The 22,040-nt window shown below is 38.7% G+C and overlaps 1 protein-coding gene and 1 long non-coding RNA gene across 4 annotated transcripts in view; one reads left to right on the top strand and one right to left on the bottom strand.

The window, feature by feature from the left end:
• LOC309687649 (uncharacterized protein) overlaps nt 1–18,910 on the bottom strand; it is a gene marked incomplete at its 5' end in the record, with an annotated part of 353,598 nt that extends 334,688 nt beyond the window's left edge. Inside the window, 4 exons of the mRNA XM_082502744.1 lie at nt 18,011–18,082; nt 18,316–18,479; nt 18,595–18,607; nt 18,788–18,910. Of these exons, the coding sequence (XP_082358870.1) occupies nt 18,011–18,082; nt 18,316–18,479; nt 18,595–18,607; nt 18,788–18,910 (372 nt within the window). The remainder of the gene's footprint in view (nt 1–18,010; nt 18,083–18,315; nt 18,480–18,594; nt 18,608–18,787) is intronic.
• Nucleotides 18,911–19,073: 163 nt separating this feature from the next.
• LOC309687289 lies at nt 19,074–22,034 on the top strand. 3 transcript variants are annotated; one of them, XR_014270689.1, is made up of 3 exons: nt 19,074–19,224; nt 19,456–19,536; nt 21,366–22,034. It is a non-coding gene; the product is annotated as an uncharacterized lncRNA (long non-coding RNA). The 3 variants fall into 3 exon arrangements; XR_014270690.1 differs by having other exon boundaries at nt 19,074–19,536; nt 21,366–21,546; nt 21,673–22,034; XR_014270691.1 differs by having other exon boundaries at nt 19,074–19,536; nt 21,366–21,546; nt 21,645–22,034.
• The last annotated feature ends 6 nt before the right edge of the window (nt 22,035–22,040 follow it).

Here is a 22,040-nt window from a genome sequence, read left to right as displayed (position 1 = left end):
AAAACCTGTTTTCCCAGCACGGGGACCTTGAGTTCTATAAGATAAAGCCATAAACATGTTTGTCTGAGTCTTCTATCAAAAGTTACAGCTATTTATATGAAGTTGTACAAAAACGCTTTCTTTCGCCAAGACAGTGCGTTTCTGACGATTACATGCATTTGAATGGGGAACTCGACCGAAACAAAGTATAGGGTTTCATTATGTGAATAACTTGGAAATCTTAGCTCAAACAGCTGCAAAACCTGTTTTCCCAGCACGGGGACCTTGAGTTCTATAAGATAAAGCCATGAATACGCATATCTGAGTTTCCTATCAAAAGTTACAGCTATTTATATGAAGTTGCACAAAAACGCTTTCTTTCGCCAAGACAGTGCGTTTCTCACTGTTACATGCATTTGAATGGGGAACTCGACCGAAACAAAGTATAGGTTTTCATTATGTGTATAACTTGGAAATCTTAGCTCCAACAGCGGCAAATCCTGTTTTCCCAGCACGGGGACCTTGAGTTCTATAAGATAAAGCCATAAACATGTTTGTCTGAGTCTTCTATCAAAAGTTACAGCTATTTATATGAAGTTGTACAAAAACGCTTTCTTTCGCCAAGACAGTGCGTTTCTCACTGTTACATGCATTTGAATGGGGAACTCGACCGAAACAAAGTATAGGTTTTCATTATGTGTATAACTTGGAAATCTTAGCTCAAACAGCTGCAAAACCTGTTTTCCCAGCACGGGGACCTTGAGTTCTATAAGATAAAGCCATGAATACGCATATCTGAGTCTTCTATCAAAAGTTACAGCTATTTATATGAAGTTGTACAAAAACGCTTTCTTTCGCCAAGACAGTGCGTTTCTCACTGTTACATGCATTTGAATGGGGAACTCGACCGAAACAAAGTATAGGTTTTCATTATGTGTATAACTTGGAAATCTTAGCTCAAACAGCTGCAAAACCTGTTTTCCCAGCACGGGGACCTTGAGTTCTATAAGATAAAGCCATAAACATGTTTGTCTGAGTCTTCTAGTAAAAGTTACAGCTATTTATATGAAGTTGTACAAAAACGCTTTCTTTCGCCAAGACAGTGCGTTTCTCACTGTTACATGCATTTGAATGGGGAACTCGACCGAAACAAAGTATAGGTTTTCATTATGTGTATAACTTGGAAATCTTAGCTCAAACAGCTGCAAAACCTGTTTTCCCAGCACGGGGACCTTGAGTTCTATAAGATAAAGCCATAAACATGTTTGTCTGAGTCTTCTAGTAAAAGTTACAGCTATTTATATGAAGTTGTACAAAAACGCTTTCTTTCGCCAAGACAGTGCGTTTCTCACTGTTACATGCATTTGAATGGGGAACTCGACCGAAACAAAGTATAGGTTTTCATTATGTGTATAACTTGGAAATCTTAGCTCAAACAGCTGCAAAACCTGTTTTCCCAGCACGGGGACCTTGAGTTCTATAAGATAAAGCCATAAACATGTTTGTCTGAGTCTTCTATCAAAAGTTACAGCTATTTATATGAAGTTGTACAAAAACGCTTTCTTTCGCCAAGACAGTGCGTTTCACACTGTTACATGCATTTGAATGGGGAACTCGACCGAAACAAAGTATAGGTTTTCATTATGTGTATAACTTGGAAATCTTAGCTCAAACAGCTGCAAATCCTGTTTTCACAGCACGGGGACCTTGAGTTCTATAAGATAAAGCCATAAACATGTTTGTCTGAGTCTTCTATCAAAAGTTACAGCTATTTATATGAAGTTGTACAAAAACGCTTTATTTCGCCAAGACAGTGCGTTTCACACTGTTACATGCATTTGAATGGGGAACTCGACCGAAACAAAGTATAGGTTTTCATTATGTGTATAACTTGGAAATCTTAGCTCAAACAGCTGCAAAACCTGTTTTCCCAGCACGGGGACCTTGAGTTCTATAAGATAAATCCATGAATACGCATATCTGAGTTTCCTATCAAAAGTTACAGCTATTTATATGAAGTTGTACAAAAACGCTTTCTTTCGCCAAGACAGTGCGTTTCTCACTGTTACATGCATTTGAATGGGGAACTCGACCGAAACAAAGTATAGGTTTTCATTATGTGTATAACTTGGAAATCTTAGCTCAAACAGCTGCAAAACCTGTTTTCCCAGCACGGGGACCTTGAGTTCTATAAGATAAAGCCATAAACATGTTTGTCTGAGTCTTCTACCAAAAGTTACAACTATTTATATGAAGTTGTACAAAAACGCTTTCTTTCGCCAAGACAGTGCGTTTCTCACTGTTACATGCATTTGAATGGGGAACTCGACCGAAACAAAGTATAGGTTTTCATTATGTGAATAACTTGGAAATCTTAGCTCAAACAGCTGCAAAACCTGTTTTCCCAGCACGGGGACCTTGAGTTCTAAAAGATAAAGCCATGAATACGCATATCTGAGTTTCCTATCAAAAGTTACAGCTATTTATATGAAGTTGTGCAAAAACGCTTTCTTTCGCCAAGACAGTGCGTTTCTCACTGTTACATGCATTTGAATGGGGAACTCGACCGAAACAAAGTATAGGGTTTCATTATGTGAATAACTTGGAAATCTTAGCTCAAACAGCTGCAAATCCTGTTTTCCCAGCACGGGGACCTTGAGTTCTATAAGATAAAGCCATAAACATGTTTGTCTGAGTCTTCTATCAAAAGTTACAGCTATTTATATGAAGTTGTACAAAAACGCTTTATTTCGCCAAGACAATGCGTTTCACACTGTTACATGCATTTGAATGGGGAACTCGACCGAAACAAAGTATAGGTTTTCATTATGTGTATAACTTGGAAATCTTAGCTCAAACAGCTGCAAAACCTGTTTTCCCAGCACGGGGACCTTGAGTTCTATAAGATAAATCCATGAATACGCATATCTGAGTTTCCTATCAAAAGTTACAGCTATTTATATGAAGTTGTACAAAAACGCTTTCTTTCGCCAAGACAGTGCGTTTCTCACTGTTACATGCATTTGAATGGGGAACTCGACCGAAACAAAGTATAGGTTTTCATTATGTGTATAACTTGGAAATCTTAGCTCAAACAGCTGCAAAACCTGTTTTCCCAGCACGGGGACCTTGAGTTCTATAAGATAAAGCCATAAACATGTTTGTCTGAGTCTTCTACCAAAAGTTACAACTATTTATATGAAGTTGTACAAAAACGCTTTCTTTCGCCAAGACAGTGCGTTTCTCACTGTTACATGCATTTGAATGGGGAACTCGACCGAAACAAAGTATAGGTTTTCATTATGTGAATAACTTGGAAATCTTAGCTCCAACAGCTGCAAAACCTGTTTTCCCAGCACGGGGACCTTGAGTTCTATAAGATAAAGCCATGAATACGCATATCTGAGTTTCCTATCAAAAGTTACAGCTATTTATATGAAGTTGTGCAAAAACGCTTTCTTTCGCCAAGACAGTGCGTTTCTGACGATTACATGCATTTGAATGGGGAACTCGACCGAAACAAAGTATAGGGTTTCATTATGTGAATAACTTGGAAATCTTAGCTCAAACAGCTGCAAAACCTGTTTTCCCAGCACGGGGACCTTGAGTTCTATAAGATAAAGCCATAAACATGTTTGTCTGAGTCTTCTATCAAAAGTTACAGCTATTTATATGAAGTTGTACAAAAACGCTTTCTTTCGCCAAGACAGTGCGTTTCTCACTGTTACATGCATTTGAATGGGGAACTCGACCGAAACAAAGTATAGGTTTTCATTATGTGTATAACTTGGAAATCTTAGCTCAAACAGCTGCAAAACCTGTTTTCCCAGCACGGGGACCTTGAGTTCTATAAGATAAAGCCATAAACATGTTTGTCTGAGTCTTCTATCAAAATTTACAGCTATTTATATGAAGTTGTACAAAAACGCTTTCTTTCGCCAAGACAGTGCGTTTCTCACTGTTACATGCATTTGAATGGGGAACTCGACCGAAACAAAGTATAGGTTTTCATTATGTGTATAACTTGAAAATCTTAGCTCCAACAGCTGCAAATCCTGTTTTCCCAGCACGGGGACCTTGAGTTCTATAAGATAAAGCCATAAACATGTTTGTCTGAGTCTTCTATCAAAAGTTACAGCTATTTATATGAAGTTGTACAAAAACGCTTTCTTTCGCCAAGACAGTGCGTTTCACACTGTTACATGCATTTGAATGGGGAACTCGACCGAAACAAAGTATAGGTTTTCATTATGTGTATAACTTGGAAATCTTAGCTCAAACAGCTGCAAAACCTGTTTTCCCAGCACGGGGACCTTGAGTTCTATAAGATAAATCCATGAATACGCATATCTGAGTTTCCTATCAAAAGTTACAGCTATTTATATGAAGTTGTACAAAAACGCTTTCTTTCGCCAAGACAGTGCGTTTCTCACTGTTACATGCATTTGAATGGGGAACTCGACCGAAACAAAGTATAGGTTTTCATTATGTGTATAACTTGGAAATCTTAGCTCAAACAGCTGCAAAACCTGTTTTCCCAGCACGGGGACCTTGAGTTCTATAAGATAAAGCCATAAACATGTTTGTCTGAGTCTTCTATCAAAAGTTACAGCTATTTATATGAAGTTGTACAAAAACGCTTTCTTTCGCCAAGACAGTGCGTTTCACACTGTTACATGCATTTGAATGGGGAACTCGACCGAAACAAAGTATAGGTTTTCATTATGTGTATAACTTGGAAATCTTAGCTCAAACAGCTGCAAAACCTGTTTTCCCAGCACGGGGACCTTGAGTTCTATAAGATAAATCCATGAATACGCATATCTGAGTTTCCTATCAAAAGTTACAGCTATTTATATGAAGTTGTGCAAAAACGCTTTCTTTCGCCAAGACAGTGCGTTTCTGACGATTACATGCATTTGAATGGGGAACTCGACCGAAACAAAGTATAGGGTTTCATTATGTGAATAACTTGGAAATCTTAGCTCAAACAGCTGCAAAACCTGTTTTCCCAGCACGGGGACCTTGAGTTCTATAAGATAAAGCCATAAACATGTTTGTCTGAGTCTTCTATCAAAAGTTACAGCTATTTATATGAAGTTGTACAAAAACGCTTTCTTTCGCCAAGACAGTGCGTTTCTCACTGTTACATGCATTTGAATGGGGAACTCGACCGAAACAAAGTATAGGTTTTCATTATGTGTATAACTTGGAAATCTTAGCTCAAACAGCTGCAAAACCTGTTTTCCCAGCACGGGGACCTTGAGTTCTATAAGATAAAGCCATAAACATGTTTGTCTGAGTCTTCTATCAAAAGTTACAGCTATTTATATGAAGTTGTACAAAAACGCTTTCTTTCGCCAAGACAGTGCGTTTCACACTGTTACATGCATTTGAATGGGGAACTCGACCGAAACAAAGTATAGGTTTTCATTATGTGTATAACTTGGAAATCTTAGCTCAAACAGCTGCAAAACCTGTTTTCCCAGCACGGGGACCTTGAGTTCTATAAGATAAAGCCATAAACATGTTTGTCTGAGTCTTCTATCAAAAGTTACAGCTATTTATATGAAGTTGTACAAAAACGCTTTCTTTCGCCAAGTCAGTGCGTTTCACACTGTTACATGCATTTGAATGGGGAACTCGACCGAAACAAAGTATAGGTTTTCATTATGTGTATAACTTGGAAATCTTAGCTCAAACAGCTGCAAAACCTGTTTTCCCAGCACGGGGACCTTGAGTTCTATAAGATAAATCCATGAATACGCATATCTGAGTCTTCTATCAAAAGTTACAGCTATTTATATGAAGTTGTACAAAAACGCTTTCTTTCGCCAAGACAGTGCGTTTCTCACTGTTACATGCATTTGAATGGGGAACTCGACCGAAACAAAGTATAGGTTTTCATTATGTGTATAACTTGGAAATCTTAGCTCAAACAGCTGCAAAACCTGTTTTCCCAGCACGGGGACCTTGAGTTCTATAAGATAAAGCCATAAACATGTTTGTCTGAGTCTTCTATCAAAAGTTACAGCGATTTATATGAAGTTGTACAAAAACGCTTTCTTTCGCCAAGACAGTGCGTTTCTCACTGTTACATGCATTTGAATGGGGAACTCGACCGAAACAAAGTATAGGTTTTCATTATGTGTATAACTTGAAAATCTTAGCTCCAACAGCTGCAAAACCTGTTTTCCCAGCACGGGGACCTTGAGTTCTATAAGATAAAGCCATAAACATGTTTGTCTGAGTCTTCTATCAAAAGTTACAGCTATTTATATGAAGTTGTGCAAAAACGCTTTCTTTCGCCAAGACAGTGCGTTTCTGACGATTACATGCATTTGAATGGGGAACTCGACCGAAACAAAGTATAGGGTTTCATTATGTGAATAACTTGGAAATCTTAGCTCAAACAGCTGCAAAACCTGTTTTCCCAGCAAGGGGACCTTGAGTTCTAAAAGATAAAGCCATGAATACGCATATCTGAGTTTCCTATCAAAAGTTACAGCTATTTATATGAAGTTGTACAAAAACGCTTTCTTTCGCCAAGACAGTGCGTTTCTCACTGTTACATGCATTTGAATGGGGAACTCGACCGAAACAAAGTATAGGTTTTCATTATGTGTATAACTTGAAAATCTTAGCTCCAACAGCTGCAAATCCTGTTTTCCCAGCACGGGGACCTTGAGTTCTATAAGATAAAGCCATAAACATGTTTGTCTGAGTCTTCTATCAAAATTTACAGCTATTTATATGAAGTTGTACAAAAACGCTTTCTTTTGCCAAGACAGTGCGTTTCTCACTGTTACATGCATTTGAATGGGGAACTCGACCGAAACAAAGTATAGGTTTTCATTATGTGTATAACTTGGAAATCTTAGCTCAAACAGCTGCAAAACCTGTTTTCCCAGCACGGGGACCTTGAGTTCTATAAGATAAAGCCATGAATACGCATATCTGAGTTTCCTATCAAAAGTTACAGCTATTTATATGAAGTTGTGCAAAAACGCTTTCTTTCGCCAAGACAGTGCGTTTCTGACGATTACATGCATTTGAATGGGGAACTCGACCGAAACAAAGTATAGGGTTTCATTATGTGAATAACTTGGAAATCTTAGCTCAAACAGCTGCAAAACCTGTTTTCCCAGCACGGGGACCTTGAGTTCTAAAAGATAAAGCCATGAATACGCATATCTGAGTTTCCTATCAAAAGTTACAGCTATTTATATGAAGTTGTACAAAAACGCTTTCTTTCGCCAAGACAGTGCGTTTCTCACTGTTACATGCATTTGAATGGGGAACTCGACCGAAACAAAGTATAGGTTTTCATTATGTGTATAACTTGAAAATCTTAGCTCCAACAGCTGCAAATCCTGTTTTCCCAGCACGGGGACCTTGAGTTCTATAAGATAAAGACATAAACATGTTTGTCTGAGTCTTCTATCAAAAGTTACAGCTATTTATATGAAGTTGTACAAAAACGCTTTCTTTCGCCAAGACAGTTCGTTTCTCACTGTTACATGCATTTGAATGGGGAACTCGACCGAAACAAAGTATAGGGTTTCATTATGTGAATAACTTGGAAATCTTAGCTCAAACAGCTGCAAATCCTGTTTTCCCAGCACGGGGACCTTGAGTTCTATAAGATAAAGCCATAAACATGTTTGTCTGAGTCTTCTATCAAAAGTTACAGCTATTTATATGAAGTTGTACAAAAACGCTTTCTTTCGCCAAGACAGTGCGTTTCTCACTGTTACATGCATTTGAATGGGGAACTCGACCGAAACAAAGTATAGGTTTTCATTATGTGTATAACTTAAAAATCTTAGCTCCAACAGCTGCAAATCCTGTTTTCCCAGCACGGGGACCTTGAGTTCTATAAGATAAAGCCATGAATACGCATATCTGAGTTTCCTATCAAAAGTTACAGCTATTTATATGAAGTTGTGCAAAAACGCTTTCTTTCGCCAAGACAGTGCGTTTCTCACTGTTACATGCATTTGAATGGGGAACTCGACCGAAACAAAGTATAGGTTTTCATTATGTGTATAACTTGAAAATCTTAGCTCCAACAGCTGCAAATCCTGTTTTCCCAGCACGGGGACCTTGAGTTCTATAAGATAAAGCCATAAACATGTTTGTCTGAGTCTTCTATCAAAAGTTACAGCTATTTATATGAAGTTGTACAAAAACGCTTTCTTTCGCCAAGACAGTGCGTTTCTCACTGTTACATGCATTTGAATGGGGAACTCGACCGAAACAAAGTATAGGGTTTCATTATGTGAATAACTTGGAAATCTTAGCTCAAACAGCTGCAAATCCTGTTTTCCCAGCACGGGGACCTTGAGTTCTATAAGATAAAGCCATGAATACGCATATCTGAGTTTCCTATCAAAAGTTACAGCTATTTATATGAAGTTGTGCAAAAACGCTTTCTTTCGCCAAGACATTGCGATTCTGATGATTACATGCATTTGAATGGGGAACTCGACTGAAACAAATTATAGGTTTTCATTATGTAAATAACTTGGAAATCTTAGCTCAAACAGCTGCAAAACCTGTTTTCCCAGCACGGGGACCTTGAGTTCTATAAGATAAAGCCATGAATACGCATATCTGAGTTTCCTATCAAAAGTTACAGCTATTTATATGAAGTTGTGCAAAAACGCTTTCTTTCGCCAAGACATTGCGTTTCTGACTATTACATGCATTTGAATGGGGAACTCGACTGAAACAAAGTATAGGTTTTCATTATGTGAATAACTTGGAAATCTTAGCTCAAACAGCTGCAAAACCTGTTTTCCCAGCACGGGGACCTTAAGTTCTATAAGATAAAGCCATGAATACGCATATATGAGTTTCCTATCAAAAGTTACAGCTATTTATATGAAGTTGTGCAAAAACGCTTTCTTTCGCCAAGACAGTGCGTTTCTCACTGTTACATGCATTTGAATGGGGAACTCGACCGAAACAAAGTATAGGTTTTCATTATGTGTATAACTTGAAAATCTTAGCTCCAACAGCTGCAAATCCTGTTTTCCCAGCACGGGGACCTTGAGTTCTATAAGATAAAGCCATAAACATGTTTGTCTGATTCTTCTATCAAAAGTTACAGCTATTTATATGAAGTTGTACAAAAACGCTTTCTTTCGCCAAGACAGTGCGTTTCACACTGTTACATGCATTTGAATGGGGAACTCGACCGAAACAAAGTATAGGTTTTCATTATGTGTATAACTTGGAAATCTTAGCTCAAACAGCTGCAAAACCTGTTTTCCCAGCACGGGGACCTTGAGTTCTATAAGATAAATCCATGAATACGCATATCTGAGTTTCCTGTTACAGCTATTTATATGAAGTTGTACAAAAACGCTTTCTTTCGCCAAGACAGTGCGTTTCTCACTGTTACATGCATTTGAATGGGGAACTCGACCGAAACAAAGTATAGGTTTTCATTATGTGTATAACTTGGAAATCTTAGCTCAAACAGCTGCAAAACCTGTTTTCCCAGCACGGGGACCTTGAGTTCTATAAGATAAAGCCATAAACATGTTTGTCTGAGTCTTCTATCAAAAGTTACAGCGATTTATATGAAGTTGTACAAAAACGCTTTCTTTCGCCAAGACAGTGCGTTTCTCACTGTTACATGCATTTGAATGGGGAACTCGACCGAAACAAAGTATAGGTTTTCATTATGTGTATAACTTGAAAATCTTAGCTCCAACAGCTGCAAAACCTGTTTTCCCAGCACGGGGACCTTGAGTTCTATAAGATAAAGCCATGAATACGCATATCTGAGTTTCCTATCAAAAGTTACAGCTATTTATATGAAGTTGTACAAAAACGCTTTCTTTCGCCAAGACAGTGCGTTTCTCACTGTTACATGCATTTGAATGGGGAACTCGACCGAAACAAAGTATAGGTTTTCATTATGTGTATAACTTGAAAATCTTAGCTCCAACAGCTGCAAATCCTGTTTTCCCAGCACGGGGACCTTGAGTTCTATAAGATAAAGCCATAAACATGTTTGTCTGAGTCTTCTATCAAAATTTACAGCTATTTATATGAAGTTGTACAAAAACGCTTTCTCTTGCCAAGACAGTGCGTTTCTCACTGTTACATGCATTTGAATGGGGAACTCGACCGAAACAAAGTATAGGTTTTCATTATGTGTATAACTTGGAAATCTTAGCTCAAACAGCTGCAAAACCTGTTTTCCCAGCACGGGGACCTTGAGTTCTATAAGATAAAGCCATGAATACGCATATCTGAGTTTCCTATCAAAAGTTACAGCTATTTATATGAAGTTGTGCAAAAACGCTTTCTTTCGCCAAGACAGTGCGTTTCTGACGATTACATGCATTTGAATGGGGAACTCGACCGAAACAAAGTATAGGGTTTCATTATGTGAATAACTTGGAAATCTTAGCTCAAACAGCTGCAAAACCTGTTTTCCCAGCACGGGGACCTTGAGTTCTATAAGATAAAGCCATAAACATGTTTGTCTGAGTCTTCTATCAAAAGTTACAGCTATTTATATGAAGTTGTACAAAAACGCTTTCTTTCGCCAAGACAGTGCGTTTCTCACTGTTACATGCATTTGAATGGGGAACTCGACCGAAACAAAGTATAGGTTTTCATTATGTGTATAACTTGGAAATCTTAGCTCAAACAGCTGCAAAACCTGTTTTCCCAGCACGGGGACCTTGAGTTCTATAAGATAAAGCCATAAACATGTTTGTCTGAGTCTTCTATCAAAAGTTACAGCTATTTATATGAAGTTGTACAAAAACGCTTTCTTTCGCCAAGACAGTGCGTTTCACACTGTTACATGCATTTGAATGGGGAACTCGACCGAAACAAAGTATAGGTTTTCATTATGTGTATAACTTGGAAATCTTAGCTCAAACAGCTGCAAAACCTGTTTTCCCAGCACGGGGACCTTGAGTTCTATAAGATAAAGCCATAAACATGTTTGTCTGAGTCTTCTATCAAAAGTTACAGCTATTTATATGAAGTTGTACAAAAACGCTTTCTTTCGCCAAGACAGTGCGTTTCACACTGTTACATGCATTTGAATGGGGAACTCGACCGAAACAAAGTATAGGTTTTCATTATGTGTATAACTTGGAAATCTTAGCTCAAACAGCTGCAAAACCTGTTTTCCCAGCACGGGGACCTTGAGTTCTATAAGATAAATCCATGAATACGCATATCTGAGTCTTCTATCAAAAGTTACAGCTATTTATATGAAGTTGTACAAAAACGCTTTCTTTCGCCAAGACAGTGCGTTTCTCACTGTTACATGCATTTGAATGGGGAACTCGACCGAAACAAAGTATAGGTTTTCATTATGTGTATAACTTGGAAATCTTAGCTCAAACAGCTGCAAAACCTGTTTTCCCAGCACGGGGACCTTGAGTTCTATAAGATAAAGCCATAAACATGTTTGTCTGAGTCTTCTATCAAAAGTTACAGCGATTTATATGAAGTTGTACAAAAACGCTTTCTTTCGCCAAGACAGTGCGTTTCTCACTGTTACATGCATTTGAATGGGGAACTCGACCGAAACAAAGTATAGGTTTTCATTATGTGTATAACTTGAAAATCTTAGCTCCAACAGCTGCAAAACCTGTTTTCCCAGCACGGGGACCTTGAGTTCTATAAGATAAAGCCATAAACATGTTTGTCTGAGTCTTCTATCAAAAGTTACAGCTATTTATATGAAGTTGTACAAAAACGCTTTCTTTCGCCAAGACAGTGCGTTTCTCACTGTTACATGCATTTGAATGGGGAACTCGACCGAAACAAAGTATAGGTTTTCATTATGTGTATAACTTGGAAATCTTAGCTCAAACAGCTGCAAAACCTGTTTTCCCAGCACGGGGACCTTGAGTTCTATAAGATAAATCCATGAATACGCATATCTGAGTTTCCTATCAAAAGTTACAGCTATTTATATGAAGTTGTACAAAAACGCTTTCTTTCGCCAAGACAGTGCGTTTCTCACTGTTACATGCATTTGAATGGGGAACTCGACCGAAACAAAGTATAGGTTTTCATTATGTGTATAACTTGGAAATCTTAGCTCAAACAGCTGCAAAACCTGTTTTCCCAGCACGGGGACCTTGAGTTCTATAAGATAAAGCCATAAACATGTTTGTCTGAGTATTCTATCAAAAGTTACAGCTATTTATATGAAGTTGTACAAAAACGCTTTCTTTTGCCAAGACAGTGCGTTTCTCACTGTTACATGCATTTGAATGGGGAACTCGACCGAAACAAAGTATAGGTTTTCATTATGTGTATAACTTGGAAATCTTAGCTCAAACAGCTGCAAAACCTGTTTTCCCAGCACGGGGACCTTGAGTTCTATAAGATGAAGCCATAAACATGTTTGTCTGAGTCTTCTATCAAAAGTTACAGCTATTTATATGAAGTTGTACAAAAACGCTTTCTTTCGCCAAGACAGTGCGTTTCTCACTGTTACATGCATTTGAATGGGGAACTCGACCGAAACAAAGTATAGGTTTTCATTATGTGTATAACTTGAAAATCTTAGCTCCAACAGCTGCAAATCCTGTTTTCCCAGCACGGGGACCTTGAGTTCTATAAGATAAAGCCATAAACATGTTTGTCTGAGTCTTCTATCAAAAGTTACAGCTATTTATATGAAGTTGTACAAAAACGCTTTCTTTCGCCAAGACAGTGCGTTTCTCACTGTTACATGCATTTGAATGGGGAACTCGACCGAAACAAAGTATAGGTTTTCATTATGTGTATAACTTGAAAATCTTAGCTCCAACAGCTGCAAATCCTGTTTTCCCAGCACGGGGACCTTGAGTTCTATAAGATAAAGCCATAAACATGTTTGTCTGAGTCTTCTATCAAAAGTTACAGCTATTTATATGAAGTTGTACAAAAACGCTTTCTTTCGCCAAGACAGTGCGTTTCTCACTGTTACATGCATTTGAATGGGGAACTCGACCGAAACAAAGTATAGGTTTTCATTATGTGTATAACTTGAAAATCTTAGCTCCAACAGCTGCAAATCCTGTTTTCCCAGCACGGGGACCTTGAGTTCTATAAGATAAAGCCATAAACATGTTTGTCTGAGTCTTCTATCAAAAGTTACAGCTATTTATATGAAGTTGTACAAAAACGCTTTCTTTCGCCAAGACAGTGCGTTTCTCACTGTTACATGCATTTGAATGGGGAACTCGACCGAAACAAAGTATAGGTTTTCATTATGTGTATAACTTGGAAATCTTAGCTCAAACAGCTGCAAAACCTGTTTTCCCAGCACGGGGACCTTGAGTTCTATAAGATAAAGCCATAAACATGTTTGTCTGAGTCTTCTATCAAAAGTTACAGCTATTTATATGAAGTTGTACAAAAATGCTTTCTTTCGCCAAGACAGTGCGTTTCTCACTGTTACATGCATTTGAATGGGGAACTCGACCGAAACAAAGTATAGGTTTTCATTATGTGTATAACTTGAAAATCTTAGCTCCAACAGCTGCAAATCCTGTTTTCCCAGCACGGGGACCTTGAGTTCTATAAGATAAAGCCATGAATACGCATATCTGAGTTTCCTATCAAAAGTTACAGCTATTTATATGAAGTTGTGCAAAAACGCTTTCTTTCGCCAAGACAGTGCGTTTCTGACGATTACATGCATTTGAATGGGGAACTCGACCGAAACAAAGTATAGGGTTTCATTATGTGAATAACTTGGAAATCTTAGCTCAAACAGCTGCAAAACCTGTTTTCCCAGCACGGGGACCTTGAGTTCTAAAAGATAAAGCCATGAATACGCATATCTGAGTTTCCTATCAAAAGTTACAGCTATTTATATGAAGTTGTACAAAAACGCTTTCTTTCGCCAAGACAGTGCGTTTCTCACTGTTACATGCATTTGAATGGGGAACTCGACCGAAACAAAGTATAGGTTTTCATTATGTGTATAACTTGAAAATCTTAGCTCCAACAGCTGCAAATCCTGTTTTCCCAGCACGGGGACCTTGAGTTCTATAAGATAAAGCCATAAACATGTTTGTCTGAGTCTTCTATCAAAATTTACAGCTATTTATATGAAGTTGTACAAAAACGCTTTCTTTTGCCAAGACAGTGCGTTTCTCACTGTTACATGCATTTGAATGGGGAACTCGACCGAAACAAAGTATAGGTTTTCATTATGTGTATAACTTGGAAATCTTAGCTCAAACAGCTGCAAAACCTGTTTTCCCAGCACGGGGACCTTGAGTTCTATAAGATAAAGCCATGAATACGCATATCTGAGTTTCCTATCAAAAGTTACAGCTATTTATATGAAGTTGTGCAAAAACGCTTTCTTTCGCCAAGACAGTGCGTTTCTGACGATTACATGCATTTGAATGGGGAACTCGACCGAAACAAAGTATAGGGTTTCATTATGTGAATAACTTGGAAATCTTAGCTCAAACAGCTGCAAAACCTGTTTTCCCAGCACGGGGACCTTGAGTTCTAAAAGATAAAGCCATGAATACGCATATCTGAGTTTCCTATCAAAAGTTACAGCTATTTATATGAAGTTGTACAAAAACGCTTTCTTTCGCCAAGACAGTGCGTTTCTCACTGTTACATGCATTTGAATGGGGAACTCGACCGAAACAAAGTATAGGTTTTCATTATGTGTATAACTTGAAAATCTTAGCTCCAACAGCTGCAAATCCTGTTTTCCCAGCACGGGGACCTTGAGTTCTATAAGATAAAGACATAAACATGTTTGTCTGAGTCTTCTATCAAAAGTTACAGCTATTTATATGAAGTTGTACAAAAACGCTTTCTTTCGCCAAGACAGTTCGTTTCTCACTGTTACATGCATTTGAATGGGGAACTCGACCGAAACAAAGTATAGGGTTTCATTATGTGAATAACTTGGAAATCTTAGCTCAAACAGCTGCAAATCCTGTTTTCCCAGCACGGGGACCTTGAGTTCTATAAGATAAAGCCATAAACATGTTTGTCTGAGTCTTCTATCAAAAGTTACAGCTATTTATATGAAGTTGTACAAAAACGCTTTCTTTCGCCAAGACAGTGCGTTTCTGACGATTACATGCATTTGAATGGGGAACTCGACCGAAACAAAGTATAGGTTTCCATTATGTGTATAACTTAAAAATCTTAGCTCCAACAGCTGCAAATCCTGTTTTCCCAGCACGGGGACCTTGAGTTCTATAAGATAAAGCCATGAATACGCATATCTGAGTTTCCTATCAAAAGTTACAGCTATTTATATGAAGTTGTGCAAAAACGCTTTCTTTCGCCAAGACAGTGCGTTTCTCACTGTTACATGCATTTGAATGGGGAACTCGACCGAAACAAAGTATAGGTTTTCATTATGTGTATAACTTGAAAATCTTAGCTCCAACAGCTGCAAATCCTGTTTTCCCAGCACGGGGACCTTGAGTTCTATAAGATAAAGCCATAAACATGTTTGTCTGAGTCTTCTATCAAAAGTTACAGCTATTTATATGAAGTTGTGCAAAAACGCTTTCTTTCGCCAAGACAGTGCGTTTCTGACGATTACATGCATTTGAATGGGGAACTCCACCGAAACAAACTATAGGGTTTCATTATGTTAATAACTTGGAAATCTTAGCTCAAACAGCTGCAAAACCTGTTTTCCCAGCACGGGGACCTTAAGTTCTATAAGATAAAGCCATGAATACGCATATCTGAGTTTCCTATCAAAAGTTACAGCTATTTATATGAAGTTGTGCAAAAACGCTTTCTTTCGCCAAGACAGTGCGTTTCTCACTGTTACATGCATTTGAATGGGGAACTCGACCGAAACAAAGTATAGGTTTTCATTATGTGTATAACTTGAAAATCTTAGCTCCAACAGCTGCAAAACCTGTTTTCCCAGCACGGGGACCTTGAGTTCTATAAGATAAAGCCATAAACATGTTTGTCTGAGTCTTCTATCAAAAGTTACAGCTATTTATATGAAGTTGTACAAAAACGCTTTCTTTCGCCAAGACAGTGCGTTTCTCACTGTTACATGCATTTGAATGGGGAACTCGACCGAAACAAAGTATAGGGTTTCATTATGTGTATAACTTGGAAATCTTAGCTCAAACAGCTGCAAAACCTGTTTTCCCAGCACGGGGACCTTGAGTTCTATAAGATAAAGCCATAAACATGTTTGTCTGAGTCTTCTATCAAAAGTTACAGCTATTTATATGAAGTTGTACAAAAACGCTTTCTTTCGCCAAGACAGTGCGTTTCTCACTGTTACATGCATTTGAATGGGGAACTCGACCGAAACAAAGTATAGGTTTTCATTATGTGTATAACTTGAAAATCTTAGCTCCAACAGCTGCAAATCCTGTTTTCCCAGCACGGGGACCTTGAGTTCTATAAGATAAAGCCATAAACATGTTTGTCTGAGTCTTCTATCAAAAGTTACAGCTATTTATATGAAGTTGTGCAAAAACGCTTTATTTCGCCAAGACATTGCGTTTCTGATGATTACATGCATTTGAATGGGGAACTCGACTGAAACAAAGTATAGGTTTTCATTATGTGAATAACTTGGAAATCTTAGCTCAAACAGCTGCAAAACCTGTTTTCCCAGCACGGGGACTTAAGTTCTATAAGATAAAGCCATGAATACGCATATCTGAGTTTCCTATCAAAAGTTACAGCTATTTATATGAAGTTGTGCAAAAACGCTTTATTTCGCCAAGACAGTGCGTTTCTGACGATTACATGCATTTGAATGGGGAACTCGACCGAAACAAAGTATAGGTTTTCATTATGTGAATAACTTGGAAATCTTAGCTCAAACAGCTGCAAAACCTGTTTTCCCAGCACGGGGACCTTAAGTTCTATAAGATAAAGCCATGAATACGCATATCTGAGTTTCCTATCAAAAGTTACAGCTATTTATATGAAGTTGTGCAAAAACACTTTCTTTCGCCAAGACAGTGCGTTTCTGACGATTACATGCATTTGAATGGGGAACTCGACTGAAACAAAGTATAGGTTTTCATTATGTGAATAACTTGGAAATCTTAGCTCAAACAGCTGCAAAACCTGTTTTCCCAGCACGGGGACCTTGAGTTCTATAAGATAAAGCCATGAATACGCATATCTGAGTTTCCTATCAAAAGTTACAGCTATTTATATGAAGTTGTGCAAAAACGCTTTCTTTCGCCAAGACAGTGCGTTTCTGACTATTACATGCATTTGAATGGGGAACTCGACCGAAACAAATTATAGGGTTTCATTATGTGAATAACTTGGAAATCTTAGCTAAAACAGCTGCAAAACCTGTTTTCCCAGCACGGGGACCTTGAGTTCTATAAGAACTCGCACTGTCTTGGCGAAAGAAAGCGTTTTTGCACAACTTCATATAAATAGCTGTAACTTTTGATAGGAAACTCAGATATGCGTATTCATGGCTTTCATGAATACGCATATTGAATATTATAAGATAAAGCCATAAATACGTAAATCTGAACCTTCTATCAAAAGTTACAGCTAACTTCATGAAGTTGTACAAAAAGGCTTTATTTTTCAAAGATAGTTCGTTTCTGACTATTACATGCATTTGAATGGAGTTCTCGCACGAAACAAAGTATAGGTTTTCATTTTTTCAATAACTGGAAGATCGTAGCTCACACAGCTGCAAAACCTGTTTGCCCAGCACGGAGATGCTGAATTGTATAAGATAAAGCCATAAATATGCATATCTGAGTCTCCTATCAAAAGTTAGAGCTGTCTTCATGAAGTTGTAAACGCTTTATTTCGCCAAGACAGTGCGTTTCTGACTATTACATGCATTTGAATGGAGTTGTCGCACGAAACAAAGTATAGGTATTCATTTTGTGAATAACTTGGAAATCTTAGATCAAACAGCTGCAAAACCTGTTTGCTCAACACGGGGACATAGAATTCTCTAAGATAAAGCCATAAATATGTGTATATGCGTCTTCTATCAAAAGTTACAGCTGTCTTGAATGAAAGCATTATAGCAGCTTACCTCGATCATGTGGTAGAACAGACACATGGGCCACCTACGTGTCCTCCTACGGCAGGAGTAGTTGCCACAAACCTGCAAAACAAAAAGAAATGATCAGTTGACATGAACAGATTTATACAGCCATAAGCAAGAGATTCTTCCTTCCCCCCCCCCCCCCCCCCCCTACTGTAACTATCAAAACTATCATAGTCTAAAACTATCATCTCATATCAAAACTATTATAATCACATTATCTGACTTTATCAGTTATAACAATGAGAAACGGTAAACAATTTGGCAAATAAATGACTTATAATTGTGCTTACCTGGTCCAGATAATCCACAGTCCCTTTGCATTTGTTATAATCCAGGATGATGTGGGGCTTTCTCTTCCCAGAGTCCTGGACTTGTGCCTGGAGCTCAATAAGACAACCTTTTTTCTTTGCTTGGGGATGTAGGAAACCACAGCCTTGCCCCCACCTGTAGCGACCTGGACGGGAGAGACGATCATCGAATCTTACTGCCCGATTAATTTGCTCAAAGGTTGGTGAAATGCAGGATTAGCTGCATAATGTCCTCTGCAAAAAAAGATGGAAAGTGCTCACAGGTCTGCTGATCCTATACGAATTGCATAATGGGTTGGTCCTGGGGTTAAAATGGGGGGAGGAAAAAATGGCAGGACCTCTTCGTGTGTGGGTTGCCACATGATTTCTCCATTTTTAGATCTCCACTGGCCATCCTCCAGCCTTGTCTCTTCCTCCTGCTCTTCTTCCTCCTTCTCCTTCTCCTCCTCCGCACATGAGCTGCAAAGCTCCTCGGTGCCTGGCAAAAATTCTTCTTCGCTGTCAGAAGTATCTCCACTGCTTGTGGAGAGTGCAAAACTGCAGCAACAGCCTCCTCTAAACTGAGTGCACGCTTCATTGTGTCTGTGCAGAAATGACCACTCAGACCAGGCTGCAAAGTATTCTCATAGACTTCAAAGGTGCACCTGAATAAACATGCTATACCATACATCCAATAAGAGAGAGGAGGCACACTCTTGATCAAGAAAAAACATAAACGCACGCCTTTGATCTCCCCCCCCCCCCCCCCCCCCCCTCTCTCTCTCTCTCTCTCTCTCTCTCTCTCTCTCTCTCTCTCTCACACACACACACACACACACACACATGCACATACATACACACACAATACCATTTTATGGTGGTTAGCTGTTTTATTGTCATGCATTTTACAAGGTAAGATAACCATGTCCTGCATTCAAAACCACTGAAAATGTCTATGGTGGTGCTGTGCCTAATATTGTGCTGGTGTATGCTGGGTAATGGCACAGCTAGCGACTGGGTGACTTTATTCACCCGCTTCGGCTGTTATCAGTCCATACAATGGGCGTTATTAGCACAAATCAGTCCCATAGATATTGACCATCTCCTGCTAGATTGTTCAGAAGGTTGTTATCATCCATCCAGATGGAGGACCACTAACAGGAGCGTGGGAAGACTCCAGAATCCACTCTGGCTGCAATCCGGTGGATACAGCAGTGTTTACAGGTAATACCGTTTAAACGGACAGCATTTATAGAATGACTATTAAAAGTCAGCGAGTGTCAATAATGTTAATGTGGTTATGTTAGTAATACACCGAGTGCTAATATAACAGCTTTAAGATGCATTTGTAGATGTTATTACGGGTTTTACCGTCTTTATGGTGCTAGCTTAAAGTTACGGTGTAAACGTTAGCTTATATTGGAGTAAAGCTGTTACATTTTAAACGATGTTAGCACAGAAATATTAGTTTCTGTCATGACTGATGAAGTTACTAGTTAATAAAGTTTCCAGTAAAGTGTTTAATCAGAGGGGCCGATGGCGAGATATGGCAGCCTCGCTTCTGTCAGTCTGCCCCAGGGCAGCTGTGGCTACAACTTTAGCTGCCTCCACCAGTGTATGAATGTGAGAGTGAATGAATAGTGGTATTGTAAAGCGCTTTGGGTGCCTTGAAAAGCGCTATATAAATCCAATCCATTACTATATTATTATTATTAATCGCAGCCACAGACTGACAGCAAATATCTCGATTAGCTTCAGTGCATCTGTAATAAATATGTGCAAGTTTCAGTGCTTCGTTTAAACTGTATGATACTTATACTGACCCAGGGTCAGTGTAAAATACAATCCTAGCTGTGTGAACAAAGCCTCCTTTAATCCTGCATGAAAAACCTCAGAATGCAGGCTATTATTACTCTTTCCTGCTGGCACACCTGTCACACCTGAGAGTCAGCTAGAAACGTACAGTGACGTGGACATCATGCAAAGACTGCCAGACTCTGTAATACTGCAAATCAGAATCAGAATCAGAAAGGATTTTATTGCCAAATGTTGAGCGGGTTTACAACATTAGGAAATTGCTGCGGTGCTTCAGTGCAAACATACTGTTATAAATACTGTTATATACTGTTATAATACTGTTATAAATACTGTTATAAATTAAGCTTAAGTGACTCAAGATCAGTGACTGATCAGTGACTCAAGTTAACACTAAACTTTAAACGGTACCTCTGTGTCTCTGTGTGCTGAACATTTAGGATTGAGTCAGGCTGCATCTGTGTTAGTCCTCTAACAGACTGGTGACCTGTCCAGGTGTGCTCTACCTATGACTACTGTAATAGAAATTTTATGTTATTCTCATTTAAAGCATTTAAGTGCTTACGCATATGCTTAGTTGTGACACTGTTATAGACTGTTCAATGAAAGTTTCTAAAACTAGATGAACTTACTTCAGCAGTTTGAGAAAACAACTCCCTTTACAGGTGCTGATAACGCCAAGGGCACAAAACCATTGATCCGTTAGGTTTCATAGCGAGACACGTGAAGTGGCAGAGCTGACATGACTGAACTGTGATGTTTGATGTGTGTTTGCTCTCCTGTGCGCAGTAATAAATAGCATGATCACAGCTCTTTCTGTGTTGCAGACTTTATTTTAAAAATTCCATGACACCCCCCCCCCCCCCCCCCCCCCCACCCACCCACTGTGAACCTGAATTGAATATTCAGAAGACATTTGTTTAAATAGTTCTAGAAATCTGAGCTGTTGGTGTGTCCCTCGATTGTGTGGTAATAATATTAGAGCTAACAATCTTTCTTACTGAATCTCTACTATGAGTCATGTTACCTGAGATTAATTCTATGTTTACCTGTCAGCCTGGACGAATGTGCTGTGTGAAGGAAATTAAATTAAATCAGATCTGAATGTACATTTAAGGAACCTGTTCATATTTAATTGAAATATGAACCAGTGATTTTTTGATTGCTGATTCCAAGAGAGTCTTTGTGGAAATCCTCTTTGGCTTTTTGTTATTTTAATTCTCTTTTCTGTTTTCCAGAACAGTTCTCCACAGTCACTGTCCATATGGGTCAGTGGGACCAAGAAGCACTCTGCTAATGTGTGGACTCTGACCAGCAACATCCAGCAAGACCCAGACAGCATTTTCTATCTCCCAGCTGGAGTTTTTGTTTGTCTGTGACTGGAGAGTCAGATTTTTGTTGAGCTTCACACTTGCAGAGGTAAGTCAGTTTGCAGAGATCCCTCCCACCCTGGCTTTTATGTGCTAGATTTCTTATCTGAAACAGTAATATTTCAGTGACTGCTGCTTATACCACAGGTTAATACACTCTACTGATCCCTGATAGGAGAATCATCAATTTTGCCAGCAAAGAAGCCTGGTGGATGTTTGTTTACAGTCTGATGATGGGACATCATGCTCTGCATCTTTAAAGTTTGTCTCTTGATTATTATTCATACCCAGTAATGTGAAGTATGCTCATATCTACTATAACTGAACCAACCTGGTGCTCTTCATTTATGGAGGCTGTTGAGTCTGAATGTTGGATATTGTGTATCTCGTGTTCTCTGGGCTTTGTTGTCCTCAGTCTTTTTGCAGGATCAGAAAACAAAACCAGGAGGCGCGTAAATGTTTCTTCTCCATGATGTTTCTTCAAATGTTTCTTCTGGATGATGATATGACCGTGACACGGGATGCCACCTTTGGTCTTGTGAT

Source organism: Aulonocara stuartgranti, assembly GCF_965226115.1.
Source record: "Aulonocara stuartgranti genome assembly, chromosome: 14".
Lineage (NCBI taxonomy): Eukaryota > Metazoa > Chordata > Actinopteri > Cichliformes > Cichlidae > Aulonocara > Aulonocara stuartgranti.
This window is presented reverse-complemented; position numbering and strand designations above follow the sequence as displayed.